The sequence below is a fragment of the Chiloscyllium plagiosum genome, unplaced genomic scaffold, assembly GCF_037043375.1.
Source record: "Chiloscyllium plagiosum isolate Xiang-an unplaced genomic scaffold, Cpla_swu_hap1 HiC_scaffold_35, whole genome shotgun sequence".
Lineage (NCBI taxonomy): Eukaryota > Metazoa > Chordata > Chondrichthyes > Orectolobiformes > Hemiscylliidae > Chiloscyllium > Chiloscyllium plagiosum.
Window position 1 is genome coordinate 65623584 of NW_028270173.1, and position 13412 is coordinate 65636995.

At 42.8% G+C, this 13412-nt stretch overlaps 1 protein-coding gene across 1 annotated transcript in view; it reads left to right on the plus strand.

The window, feature by feature from the left end:
• Window positions 1–11231: 11231 nt before the first annotated feature.
• Window positions 11232–13412, plus strand: part of LOC122541279 (complement C4-like) — a 327363-nt gene continuing 325182 nt past the window's right edge. The window contains exon 1 of the mRNA XM_087979764.1: window positions 11232–11384. Coding sequence (XP_087835890.1) covers window positions 11320–11384 — 65 coding nt within the window. The 5' untranslated portion in view covers window positions 11232–11319. The remainder of the gene's footprint in view (window positions 11385–13412) is intronic.

The window sequence follows — 13412 nt, forward strand, 5'->3', positions numbered from 1 at the left end:
TTACAGAAGTGTATAAGATCATGAGAGGCATGGATATGTTGAATGTACTCAGCGCTTTTCCCAAGGTTGGGGAATCAAGGGGCTGGTGGACACACTTGCTGCATGTGAAGGGACATCAGCCGCATCCCTGAGCTCCGACATTATGCAAGAGGAGCATAACATGGGTCTGGGATCTCTTGCCATTTTTAATCTTAAATTTAACTTAGTCCAACTGTTATATCAAATAATGGATAAAAGATTTTTTTAAAAAGTTACTAATCACACTATGTACCAGCACACAATAAAACTCTTATCAACACACTGCAGTTATTTGTCTTTGGTTCAGGGAGGAGGGTGGGTGGGAGACATTACATGCTTAGTGACTTCGGTTTAGCCACTGCCCAAATATATCAGTTCACTCACCTTCCCAGAGCACAATTTGACTACTCCCATTCAATTTTGCTGCCTAAATGAAGGTCCAACGTCCCGACAGTAAGTATTTATAGCCTTTCCTCACCTTCCCAGAGCACAATTTGACTCTCCCACTCAGCTCCGAACCCACCGGCCAAATCGTTGAAGTTTCAATAGGGGATGACTTTGGGAAGAGTGATCACAATTCTGTAAAGTTTAGAACACTCATGGTCAAAGACGAGACTAAAGGAAGAGTGCTAAATTCAGAGAAGTCCAACTACAGCAAAATCCGGCAGGAGCTGAAGAATGTGGATTGGGAGCATCTATTTGAGGGTAAATCCTCATTTGATAAGTGAGAGGCTTTTACAGAGAGGCTGGCATGTCCCTCTGAAAATGGCAGCTGCTTCATTTTCATTGGAATTTTAAGCATCTCTAAAGATTGTGATGTCATTTCCAGCAAATTTAAATACTGAGCTATTGCTGAAATGATCTCTCTTTCTCTTACACATGAACATAACTCCAAATCCAGTTTGACTGCCAGGTCCAGCAGCTTTGCCTTGTTCACCTTTTGTATAAACCACAATTATTTCTTCCAACCCCAGAAAACTCTTAGTGACTCATACAGTCATTACCCGATAAAGCACTGTTTAAACCAACCTAATTCAACATCTGAAACAAAAGGCACTAACTGCCACTCACGGCCTTTGAGTCCAGTAACCCTAATCCCAAGTCAGAATTATAGAACCAATCCTGCAAAGAGCCTTCAATCTGTCATGGACCAGGCTAGACCCTTTCCAAATGTTTCACAAAGGTACCCCAGACCCTCACTTTTCTCGTTGCTTTAGGTACGTGTAGAGTGAACATTCTACAGAACCAAACAAGATCAAAAGCCAACCGAATTTAGAAAGACTCTGAAAACCCAATCAACTCTGTTGCAACTGAATGGTGCTGTTCCAAATACCTGCAACATCCCACAAAAAACCTGCTTGGCAAAAAAAGAGAGTTAAAATCAAGCACAGGAGGAGAGCTGCCAGAGAGTCAGTCAGAAATTGTATCCAGGAATCTTTCTCTCCTAGACTGCTTGCTCCAACCTGAGTTGGGAGAACTTCCCACTTCCCTTTCGTTGTGTAAGTGTCTTTTTTAACTAAAGGCATTTTGCCTAAGGCAGTGTCTGTTCACCATTATCAAAAGGCTGAAACCAGAAGCTCTGCCATTCACAACCCTTTAGAAAGAATTGAAGTAAACCATAACCATATTAAAGGCGAACACCAAATGCCCATCACAATTTATCATTGAGAAAGTGGTGGTAAACTGTGGGCAGAAAGCAGAGCCCCCAGAGTGTACCTATACAGACACAGGGGGAATGTGTGAACACATAGTCGCCCAGAGCTGGAATTGAACCAAGGTCCTGGTATTGTGAGGTTGCAGTACTGACCACTGAGCCACCATGCCACTCCGAGTGTCATAATTCTACTTTGACATCATGTGAGAGAAGATAAATACGTAGGGAGGAATACGGCCAGGAAAGTGGGGCAGCACGCTGGCTCAATGGTTAGCACTGCTACCTCACAGTGCCAGGGACCCAAGTTTGATATCAGCCTCAGGCGAATGCCTGTGTGGAGCTTGCACATTCTCCCCACATCTGATGGGGTTTGCTCCGGTTTCCTCCCACAATCTAAAAGATGTGTGGGTCAGGTGAATTGGCCATGCTAAATTGCCCATAATGTTAGATGCATTAGTCAGGGGTAAATATAGGGTAGGGGAATGGGTCTGGGTGGGTTACTCTTTGGAGGGTCGGTGTGGACTTGTTGGGTTGAAAGGCCTGTTTCCATACTGTAGGGAATCTAATCTAAGTTATTTGGGTGGCACTGAGAAATAAGAAAGGGATGATCATTTCATTGGGATTGTACTATAGACTCCCTAATAGTCAGCTGGAAATTGAGAAAAGAGAACTCTGAAAGGACCTTAATTATCTGCAAGAATATTAGGTGGCGATGATCGGGGATTTTAACTTTCTAAATGTAGACTTGGACTGCCATAGTGTTAAAGGCTTGAATGGACAGGAATTTGTTAAGATTAGATTCCTTACAGTGTGGAACCAGGCCCTTCAGCCCAACAAGTCCACACCGACCCTCCAAAGAGCAACCCACCCTGACCCATTCCCCTACACCTAACACTACAGGCAATTTAGCATGGCCAATTTACCTAACCTGCACATTTTTGGACTGTGGGAAGAAACCAGAGCACCCAGAGGAGACCCATACAGACACGGGGAGAATGTACAAACTCCACACAGACAGTTGCATGAGGTGGGAATTGAACCGAGGTTGCTGGCTTTGCGAGGTAGCAGTGCTAACCACAGTCCCACCGTGCCGCCCGAAGTGTGTGCAAGAAAAGTTTCAGATTCAGTATATGGATGTACCTACTAGAAAAGGTGCAAACCTTGATCTACTCTTGGGAAATAAGGCAGGGCAGGTGACTGAGGTGACAGTGGGGGAGCACTTTGGTGTCAGTGACCACGATTCTATGAGTTTTGAAATAACAATGGAAAAGGATAGGCCCAATCTAAAAGTTAAAGTTCTTAATTGGAGGAAGGCCAATTTTAATGACAGGAACTTTCTACAGTTGACTGTGAGGAGAAAGTGAGGACTGCAGATGCTGGAGATCAGAGCTGAAAATGTGTTGCTGGAAAAGCGCAGCAGGTCAGGCAGCATCCAAGGAACAGGAGAATCGACGTTTCGGGCATAAGCCCTTCTTCAGGAAGGAGGAAAATGTGTCCAGCAGGCTAAGATAAAAGGTTGGGAGGAGGGACTTGGGGGAGGGGCTTTGGAAATGCGAAAGGTGGAGGGAGGTCAAGGTGAGGGTGATAGGTCGGAGTGGGGTGGGGACGGAGAGGTCAGGAAGAAGATTGTAGGTTAGGAAGGTGATGCTGAGTTCGAGGAATTTGACTGAGACAAGGTGGGGGAGGGGAAATGAGGAAACTGGAGAAATCTGTGTTCATCCCTTGTGGTTGGAGGGTTCCTAGGCGGAAGATGAGGCGCTCTTCCTCCAACCGTCGTGTTGTTGTGGTCTGGCGATGGAGGAGTCCAAGGACTTGCATGTCCTTGGTGGAGTGGGAGGGAGAGTTGGAAGTGTTGAGCCACGGGGTGGTTGGGTTGGTTGGTCCGGCTGTCCCAGAGGTGTTCTCTGAAACATTCCGGAAGTAGGCGGCCTGTCTCCCCAATATAGGGGAGGCCACATCGGGTGCAGCGGATGCAATAGATGATGTGTGTGGAGGTGCAGGTGAATTTGTGGCGGATATGGAAGTGTCCCTTGGGGCCTTGGAGGGAAGTAAGGGGGGAGGTGTGGGCACAAGTTTTGCATTTCTTACGGTTGCAGGGGAAGTTGCCGGGAGTGGAGATTGGGTTGGTGGGGGGTGTGGACCTGACAAGGGAGTCACGGAGGGAGTGGTCTTTTTGGAACGCTGATAGGGGAGGGGAGGGAAATATATCCCTGGTGGTGGGGTCCGTTTGGAGGTGGCGGAAATGACGGCGGATGATACGTTGGACATGGAGGTTGGTGGGGTGGTAGGTGAGGACCAGTGGGGTTCTATCCTGGTGGTGGTTGGAGGGGCGGGGTTCCAGGGCGGAGGAGCGGGAAGTGGAAGAGATGCGGTGGAGGGCATCGTCGACCACGTCGGGGGGGAAATTGCTGTCCTTGAAGAAGGAGGCCAGCTGGGTTGTATGGTATTGGAACTGGTCCTCCTGGGAGCAGATGCGACGGAGACGAAGCAATTGGGAATATGGGATGGCATTTTTACAGGGGGCAGGGTGGGAGAAGGTGTAGTCTATGTAGCTGTGGGAGTCGGTCGGTTTATAGTAAATGTCCGTGTCGATTCGGTCACTCGAGATAGAAATGGAAAGGTTTAGGAAGGGGAGGGGGGAGTCTGAGACAATCCAGGTAAATTTGAGGTCAGGGTGGAAGGTGTTGGTAAAGTGGATGAACTGTTCAACCTCCTCGTGGGAGCACGAGGCAGCACCGATACAATCATCGATGTAGCGGAGGAAAAGGTGGGTGGTGGTGCCAGTGTAGCTGCGGAAGATGGACTGTTCCACATATCCTACAAAGAGGATACAGTTGACTGTGGACAGATGTTCGCAAGTAAAGGGATGGCTGGGAAATGGAAAACCATCAAAACTGAAATAACAAGAGTCCAGAGACAATATGTTCCTTTAAGGGTGAAGGGCAAGGCTGGAAGGCTTAGAGTATGCTGGATGAGAAGAGAGTTTGAGGTTTTGGGCATCTGCAGTTTTTTTGTCTCTTACTAAGAATAAAGAGGACACATACGTAGAGACAATAGAGATCGAGTGAATTCCTAGAAGCATATATAGGCAGTAGGAGTATAATTAAGATGGAAATCAGGAGGGCAAAAATGTGACATGATAAACTTTAGCAACGAGAAGAATACAAAGGAGAATCCAAAGGGCTTCTACAAATACATCAAGGACAAAAGAGTGGCTAGCTAGAGACTCTAGCCCCTGAAAGATCAGCAAGGCCATCTATGTGTGAAACAAGAGATGATGGAGATACCAAACGAGTATTTTGTGTCATGTATTTACTGTGGAGAAGGATATGAAAGATAGAGGACAAATGAATAATGAGATCTTGAAAAAATCCATATTATGAAGGAGATGATACTAGTCATCCGAAAATGTATAAAGTTGATAAATCCTCAGGACCTGATCAAGTGTACCCTAGCACTCTGTGGAGAGCGAGGGGAGTGATTGCTGGACCCCTTGCTGAGATACTTGTGGAATCGATGGTCACAAGTGAGGTGCTAGAAGATGAGAGCTTGGCTAATGTTGTGCCACTATTTAAGAAAGGTGGTCAGGAAAGGCCGGTGAACCGTTGACTGGTGAGCCTGATGTCAGTGGTGGGCAATTGGTTAGAGGGTATCCTGAGGGAAGGATTTCCATGTATTGGGAAAGGCAAGGACTGATTAGGGATAATCAACATGACTTTGTGCGTGGGAAATCGCATCTGATTAACTTGATTGAGCTTTTTGAAGAAGGAAGGAAGATGATTGATGAGGGCAGAGCGTTACTTCGAAGTATAATGGGATCTTGATCAGGTGGGCCAAGAAATGGCAGATTTAGATGAATATGACGTGCTGCATTTTGGAAAGACTAAGTAAGGCAGGACTTATACACTTACTGGTCAGGTTGCTAAACACAAAGACCTTGGCGTGCAGATTGCATTTCCTTGAAAGTGATGCCCTAGGTAGATGGGATAGTGACAAGGGTGTTTGGTGTGCTTGTCTTTATTGGTCAGTGCATTGAGTAGAAGGGCTGGGAGATCATGTTGAGGCTGTACAGACATTACAGCACGAACTGGTGTTCAATTCATGGTTAACACGACACTCGTGCATTCACACCTTTACTCCAACTGATGCATTACCTTCACTATACAAGTGCATTCAGGTCCTCATGCTTGTTCACAGCCTTTAGCATTGTATCTAACATTTGATAGTGCCTTTCTAGCTCCATACAATGCAGGTGAATTATATCACTTCTCTCCTTTTAAGTTCATACACATAGTTTAGAAAGTGCTGCCTGCAAATTTTAAAGCTCAACCTCGCTACGTCCTTGTTTAAAATACTACTACACTTTGTACCATCTGCAAAGTTTGACAACATGTCAAACAAATAAATACATAGATTTGGGTCACGTCTATATCTGTGTATATAAACTTGCCTTGGTTAAGGCAAATATCAAGAGAAAATTAATTCTGAAAAGTTATGACCTTATTTAAGATGTTCATCTAAGTGAAGGGAAAAAATATATATATGAGTAAAAAAAAGTATATGATGAATACTGCATCATAAGTAGCTTTGTTTGTCAGAGATTTCCTTGACAATAATATGCAGAATTTTTCAGTGTGGGTTTTCTTGAGCTATCAATTAACAAGTTGGTGGGAACAACATCCTGCCAATACTGTTCTCTCAACAATTGTCACATGTTAGAACTTCCATTCCCCCAATTGGAGTGCAAATCCTGCCTTAGAAATCTACTGAATAATTGGATGGCTGGCAATGCTGTGGCCCTGTGTACATTAATTTGTAGACGTGGTCATTACTGCAAACTCCAACCAGTTCCTTGGAATGAAGTGCCAATAGAATTCAGTCTGAACTTAAGTCCAAGTGTTCAACCTACACCCAGCAAAGCTTGTGTGAGCTAAATATTATTCACAAAATAAAGAGCAAATGAAAGATTTTTTAAATGCACAAAAAAACATACAAATATAAAGGTTGATGATGTACATACACACATTTCCCCTGTACTGTGGTTCCATGCCAGTTTTTGAGCACAATTTGTAATAATTAAGGTTTGCCAATTTGAGATTATTTGATGAAACATATTCATGAACATAATTTTTTGCTTGATCAGTGTAATCTTCACTTTCATATGGTCTGATCTAATTGCCTACTTAGTGGGACTCATTTTGCACTAATAATGAGACATGATTTACCATGAGACATGGATCATTATTTTTGCAACACAACATAGATAATATATGCATATAGATATTTCCCTCAAATATCCAAGTAACCTTACAGTTGTTAAATATCTAAGCCCATACATATTAGTTCAAAATCTGCTTTGGGAGCTGAGTGTGCTAGAAAATGTATACTACCTGATAACAGCTCTTCGAACTGGAGATAAGGCTGCCCTTCCTGCTCCCAAGGTTACTGCTTCTTGGTTGTAATGTTCTCTGGAGTGTGTGCATGTTAGACCCTTCTGCCTGGAATGGCTTCTTCTAAATAGCTATCCGATTCATTTCTGAGCACAGTGTAGAGTTAGACTATTTCACCCATCGAGTCTGCTCTGACATACCGAAGACCATCCCCTCCAATCTTATTCCCTGTAACCCTGCATTCCCCATAGCTAATCCATCTGCACATCCCTGAACACTGTGGACAATTTAGCATGGCTAATCCACCGGACCTGCAAACCTTTGCACGATGGCAAGAAACCAAGACCTCCGAGGAAACGCGGGGCGAATGTGCAAACTCCACACACACAGTTGTTCGAGGCTGGAGTTACTGGTACGATGATGTAGCACTGAGCCACGGAACTGCAACCTGTAGTAGTTTGATGTAGCATAGCTTAAATTGAGCTTCTACCTCAGGGAAGGCGTTTTTTTAAAAAAGGCAGGGTTGGATTTGTAACCCCACCTACTAATTTAGCTAACCCTAGGAGCTGAGCTGAACCATTCGACTGAAACCCAGATCTATTGTTCCAGCTGAAACTTTGCAGCATTGTCTCACCAACAACCATTCAATAGTCAACCAAAGTTGCATGTCTATCTGGCTTGATCCAATTTGTCAGTAAATACTGCAAGCTTCCTGCTTTAATATCTCCATTCCACTGTCTCAGTTGCATCTATGCAATATAATCAATCAATCTCGGAGAACGTGAGGAATGCGGGTGCTGGAGATCAGAGTCGGAAATTGTGGAAAAGCACAACAGTTCAGCGGGGCTTATGCCCGAAACGTCGATTCTCCTGCTCCTCATATGCTGCCTGACCTGCTGTGCTTTTCCAGCGCCACACTTTTTGAATCAATCTGGATAACCAGCTTGCATAACTGTTTGGCCTGATCCAATTCCCAGCACTGTTCAGTTGGCATGTCTTCCCAGCATGCAATTTAGTTGGACAATATTGCTTTCAGTGTCCGCAAAAGAGCTGTTCCTTTTTTCAAAGGGGCCATTTCACATAAGTAGCTGATTCTGTTGAGGTGGCAGGATTGACAATGATTGATGTTGATAAGTATACAAAATGTTGAATGTTTTAAAGAAATCACCTGAATATTTCTGGTAAATCGGAGTTCAGCTGGGAGTCAAGGGGCAGCATAAGTTTCACTTACTAAATGACAGTTGTACACAGTTCCAGATGCAGTGTTTGTGCACATTCCTGCAAATATCTGGCTACTGATTAACAACATTTAACCTTGGACTGAGAACAAATTCTGATTATTTTGGCTGGTGGAAATATTCTAGATATTCATAGTTTCAGAAATTGAAGATAAATCAAATTTAGATTTTGTTAGTTTCCAATCATGAATCTCTTGCTGCTTTCTCCAGCATTCCCATTTTAACAGTGCAATGAGTTTTGTGGTTTTAGCTTTACAAATGCAAATAAAGTTATATAAACTTTCACCAAACAAACATCGCAGACATTTCCCTGGTTTGGTAGAGACACAGATAAAATATTGTGTCTGGAGCCAAACAATGACAAAACCTTATAAACAAGTTCAATGTTTTCAAAGGACTTTGTGACTCAGGAAATCATGACCTGACCTAATATCAGTTATTGAGAATAAATTAAGGAAGAAATTGCATTGTACTAATTGAGCATTCTTTGCCTTTCCATGTGACCATGGTAGGTCTTCTCAAACACTGTTGTGTTTCTACTTCACATTCCCATCAAATTATCAGCACTTTACATCCTTCACTGTTCACTCTCACTCTTGTAGATGCCCCAAAATTGGCCATCCAACAGTAATTAATTTGAAAATTTTGCAAAATTCCAAGAAATGTATCTTCATTGACATGCTAACTATTCAGATTCTTAACCAGAGAAAAATAAACCTTATTCCTAGTCTCTTTTAGCTTTACATCTACACTGTTAGCTTCTGTAAAAAGTAGATGTGGTTCAATGAGAACATGCTATTTATTTAAATTCTGCTGTGTATAGGACAATTTAACTTTCCCTCTGCTGTTAGGGTATTCATGTAATCATTGACTTTTACAGTATGACATGTGACCTTTGGCTCCATCAGATCATCAAACACCTATGCATTCCGATTCAATATTCCAACAGGTGGCCTATAGGCTTGTATGCCTTAGCCTTTCATCAATATTACAATGGCAACATCATGGTAAGTCTCCTCTGTAACCCCCTTAAAGTGATTACATTCTTCCTATAGTTTAATGACAAGATCTGCACACACAATGCATCAGCAATGGCAGAACTACCATCTTATTAACAACACAATAACATTCTTTCTCTTGTATTTAAAGCTTTGATAATGATCACCAGTATTCAATATTTCTTTTTGATCAGATTAGATTCCCTACCATGTGGAAACAGGCCATTTGGCCCAACAAGTCCACACTGACTCTCCAAAGAGTAACTCACCCAGACCCATTTCCTCTGACTAATGCACCTAACACTATGGACACTTTAGCATGACCAATTCACCTAACCTGCACATCACTGGACTGTGGGAGGAAACCGGAGCACCCAGAGGAAACCCACACAGACCTGGGGAGAATGTGCAAACTCCCCACAGACAGTCAGCCAAGACAGGAATCAAACCCGGGTCCCTGGCACTGTGAGGCCGCAGTGCTAACCACTGAGCCACCATGCCACATTGTCACAGGTTCCTGTCTTTTCAGTGATCAATTGACATATATAATTATGTACCTCTGATCCTTAGTCATTCTTAGTATCATGTGATTTCTTGATTTGTCATTCCTCTGAAAAGTTATCATCTCATGCTATTCTGGCTGGAATACATTTTGCTACTGTTCCACATTTCTGACTAGCCCACGTACAATGTACTGCAGACTAACGCTTTCCTTTTTGTTGCTTGCTGCATCAGCAATTTTGTTGCCATCTGTGAAGTCACATATCAACATTCAAGGATTCCTGTCTAGACCATGAACCATACATTTGCCATCAATTCATAAAGATCTACAGCACAGAAAAATGCCCTTCATTCCATCAAGTCTGTGCCAGTCAATAACAGCCACATTACTACTCAATTCCCAATTTCCAGCACTTTACTTAAAACCTTGTATGCTTTGGTAACAAAAGTGTACATCTAAGTAGTTAGTAAATGTTGTGAGTTTCTGTCTCAACCACCCTTATAGGCACTAAGTTCCAGATTCTCACCACCCTCTGGGTGATCTTTTCTCCCTCAGATCTACTCTAAGCCTCTTACGTGTTCCTTAAATCTTTACTCCCTGTTAATGAACACTGCACTATGTGGAAATGTGTCTTCCTGTCCATGTCCCTCATACTTTTAAACATCTTAATCATGTTCCCTTTCTTTTTCTCTGCTGCTAGTAAATTAACCTAAAGTCTATCAAATCACTCTGTATGAATAAAACTCTCCAGGCCAGAAAGCATACTGGTAATTCTTGGACCCTCTGATATTAAATTGCTTCTCTAATGTTCATTGTTTTGTAATTTCTGTACTTCTCTATTGAACCCTTTTCTTCTATTCCTCTTGAAGTATTTACATTGAGCATGAAACAGGAAATGTGCAGGGAGAGAAGCAGTACTTATGGCTGCCTTGTGGCACAAGTGGTTAGCAGTGTCAGGGATCTGGATTCTATCCTACCCTTGCGTAACTGCCTGTGTGCAGTCTGCATCTTCTCTTCAATCTGAGTGGGTTTCCACTAGATCTTCCTGTTTCTTCCTGCAGTCCAAGGACATGCAGGTTAGGTGGATCGGCTGCAGTAAAAACTCTGTATGAGGTTATGGAATTGAGCTTTGTGCAAGTGAGATGTTCTTCAGTGGGCAGGTACAGAATTGATAAGCCAAATGGCCTCTTTCTGTTCTGTCGGGTTGCTATGCTTCTATGACACATAATTACAACGTATAACAATCCCCACTCAGAACTTTGAGATTCTTATTTGGTCTATACTTCCAACATGTTTTTAATCTTTATTATATTTGTCCAACTGTTCCTTTCAAATTACAGCAATGTGAAGTCATTCAGACGCCAAACAGGATTGCATGAAGTGAATAATTAATTGGCGATCGATATTATTGACAGTCTGTATTTACATGGAGGAGTGACTTAGATCTTTGCAGTTAAACGTATTGATACATCTGGAATTGTCTATCAGTTTCGCAGAGAGTCTGGTTTCCATTTTCACCATGAAGGTGTTACTTCTTCTCTGGTGTCTTTATGTGGTTGCATCAGCAACTGAGCGAGCACCTTCGTAAGTACATTAATATAGTTTCTAATCCTGGTTGCATACATCTGGAAACTATGAGGCAGGTTTATTGGTTTGGTTGCAACCCAGAAGTTGTACAGACAATATCAGCTAGATCGATCAGGAGCTGCATACCTTCTAAGCACTGTGTGCATCAACGCAAACGTTAAAAAATTCATGAACAATGCAAGTCGAAGGATTAATAGAAAGCGAACCTTCCTTTTTAGTCATCATTGCCATTAAAGTTTATTCCTTGCCATGGTTAAAAATTATTTCCAAGCACCGAGTACCTAGAATACAAATTTAAAACAACATCCAGTATGTAGGAATGATTTTGTCTTCAAATAGAAATTTCCAGTGCCTTTACGCAATATCATTTTGTATTTTCCTAATTACCTGCTGTCTTTCTGTAGGACATGAGGAAGTCACAATGGAACTGTTAGGCCCATACACTCATGCCTTGCACAATCTGAAGTCCAGTAGGAATTTTATACAAATAATATTTCCCAGTAATACATTTCACAATTTCCAATTGTTTTGTTGTCCCCCAAAATAAAATCAGGAGCATGTTACAACTATGCTTATGGCTATAAAGTAGCAATTCTGACATTAGAAATCCCTCGTGTAGAGGATTAGTCTTTGAGCGAGTAAGCTTTATAAGGTGCAACTGTTGGCAATGAATTCATAAATGCCTCACTAAATCCTGCATAGTAATCAGATCTGCTGAACCAGAGAGGTCATTGTCTTGAATATCTACCCTCTTTTGCTGTTTGCTCATTCTGACTGATTGTGTGAACTGGAATAAATTGTGTGAATACCTGGAGACATGAATTTTGAACAACTCGATGTAAATGCATTTCCATATATAGGTTTGCTGTATTCTTTTGCAGGATGTGAATATCATTGGCTGGCCAACATTTTTATTGTCCATTCCTAATTGCCCTTGAAGGTGGTGGTGAGATGCCTTTTTGAACCATGTCAGTCCACCGGTAGGTGTAGTCCACCTGACCCACACGCCGTTAGGGACCAAATTCTAGAATTTTGACCCAGTGCCAGTGAAGCAACGGTGATATATTTCAAGATGGTGAATGGCTTGGAGGGGAGCTTGCAGATGGTGGTGTTCCCATGTATCCACTGTCCTTGTCCTTCGAAAGGGAAAGGTTCGTGGGTTTGGAAAGTGCTGCCTGAGGATCTTTGGTGAATTTCTGGGGTGCATCTTGCAGATAGTACACACTGCTGCTACTGAATGTCGTTGGTGGAGGGGGTGGATGTTGGCCCTGTGTGAAAATCAAACAATCTGTTGTCCTAAATGATATCAAGCTTATTGAGTGTTGTTGGGGCTGCACCCATCCAGACAAGTAGGGGGTATTCCATCATACTCCTGGCTTGTGCTTTGTAGAGGGTGGACAGTATTTGGGGGGTTAGAAGATGAGTTACTTGCCACAGTATCCCTAGTCTCTGACTTGTTCTTGTAGCCATTGTGTCTGTGTTGAGTCTTTGGTCAATGGTAACCCCAAGGTTGTTGTTAGTGGGGGATTCATTGATACAATTGAATGTCAAGGGGTAGCGATTGAAATGGTGATTTCCAGGCATTTGTGTAGCATAAATGTTACTCACCACTTATCAGTCCATATTGTCCAGAGCATCTTGCATTTGAACATAAATTGCTTCAGCATCTGGGGAGGTGAAAATGTGTTGCTGGAAAAGCGCAGCAGGTCAGGCAGCATCCAAGGAGCAGGAGAATCAATGTTTCGGGCATGAGCCCTTCCTGAAGAAGGTCTCATGCCCGAAACATCGATTCTCCTGCTCCTTGGATGCTGCCTGACCTGCTGCGCTTTTCCAGCAACACATTTTCAGCTCTGATCTCCAGCATCTGCAGTCCTCACTTTCTCCTCAGCATCTGGGGAGTCATGAATGATGCTGGACATTGTGCGATCATCAGCAAACATCCTCACTTCTGATCTTCTGAAAGTCATTGATGAAGCCTCTGAAGATCATTGGACCTCTGGGTAACTCATGCAGAGATGTCCTAGA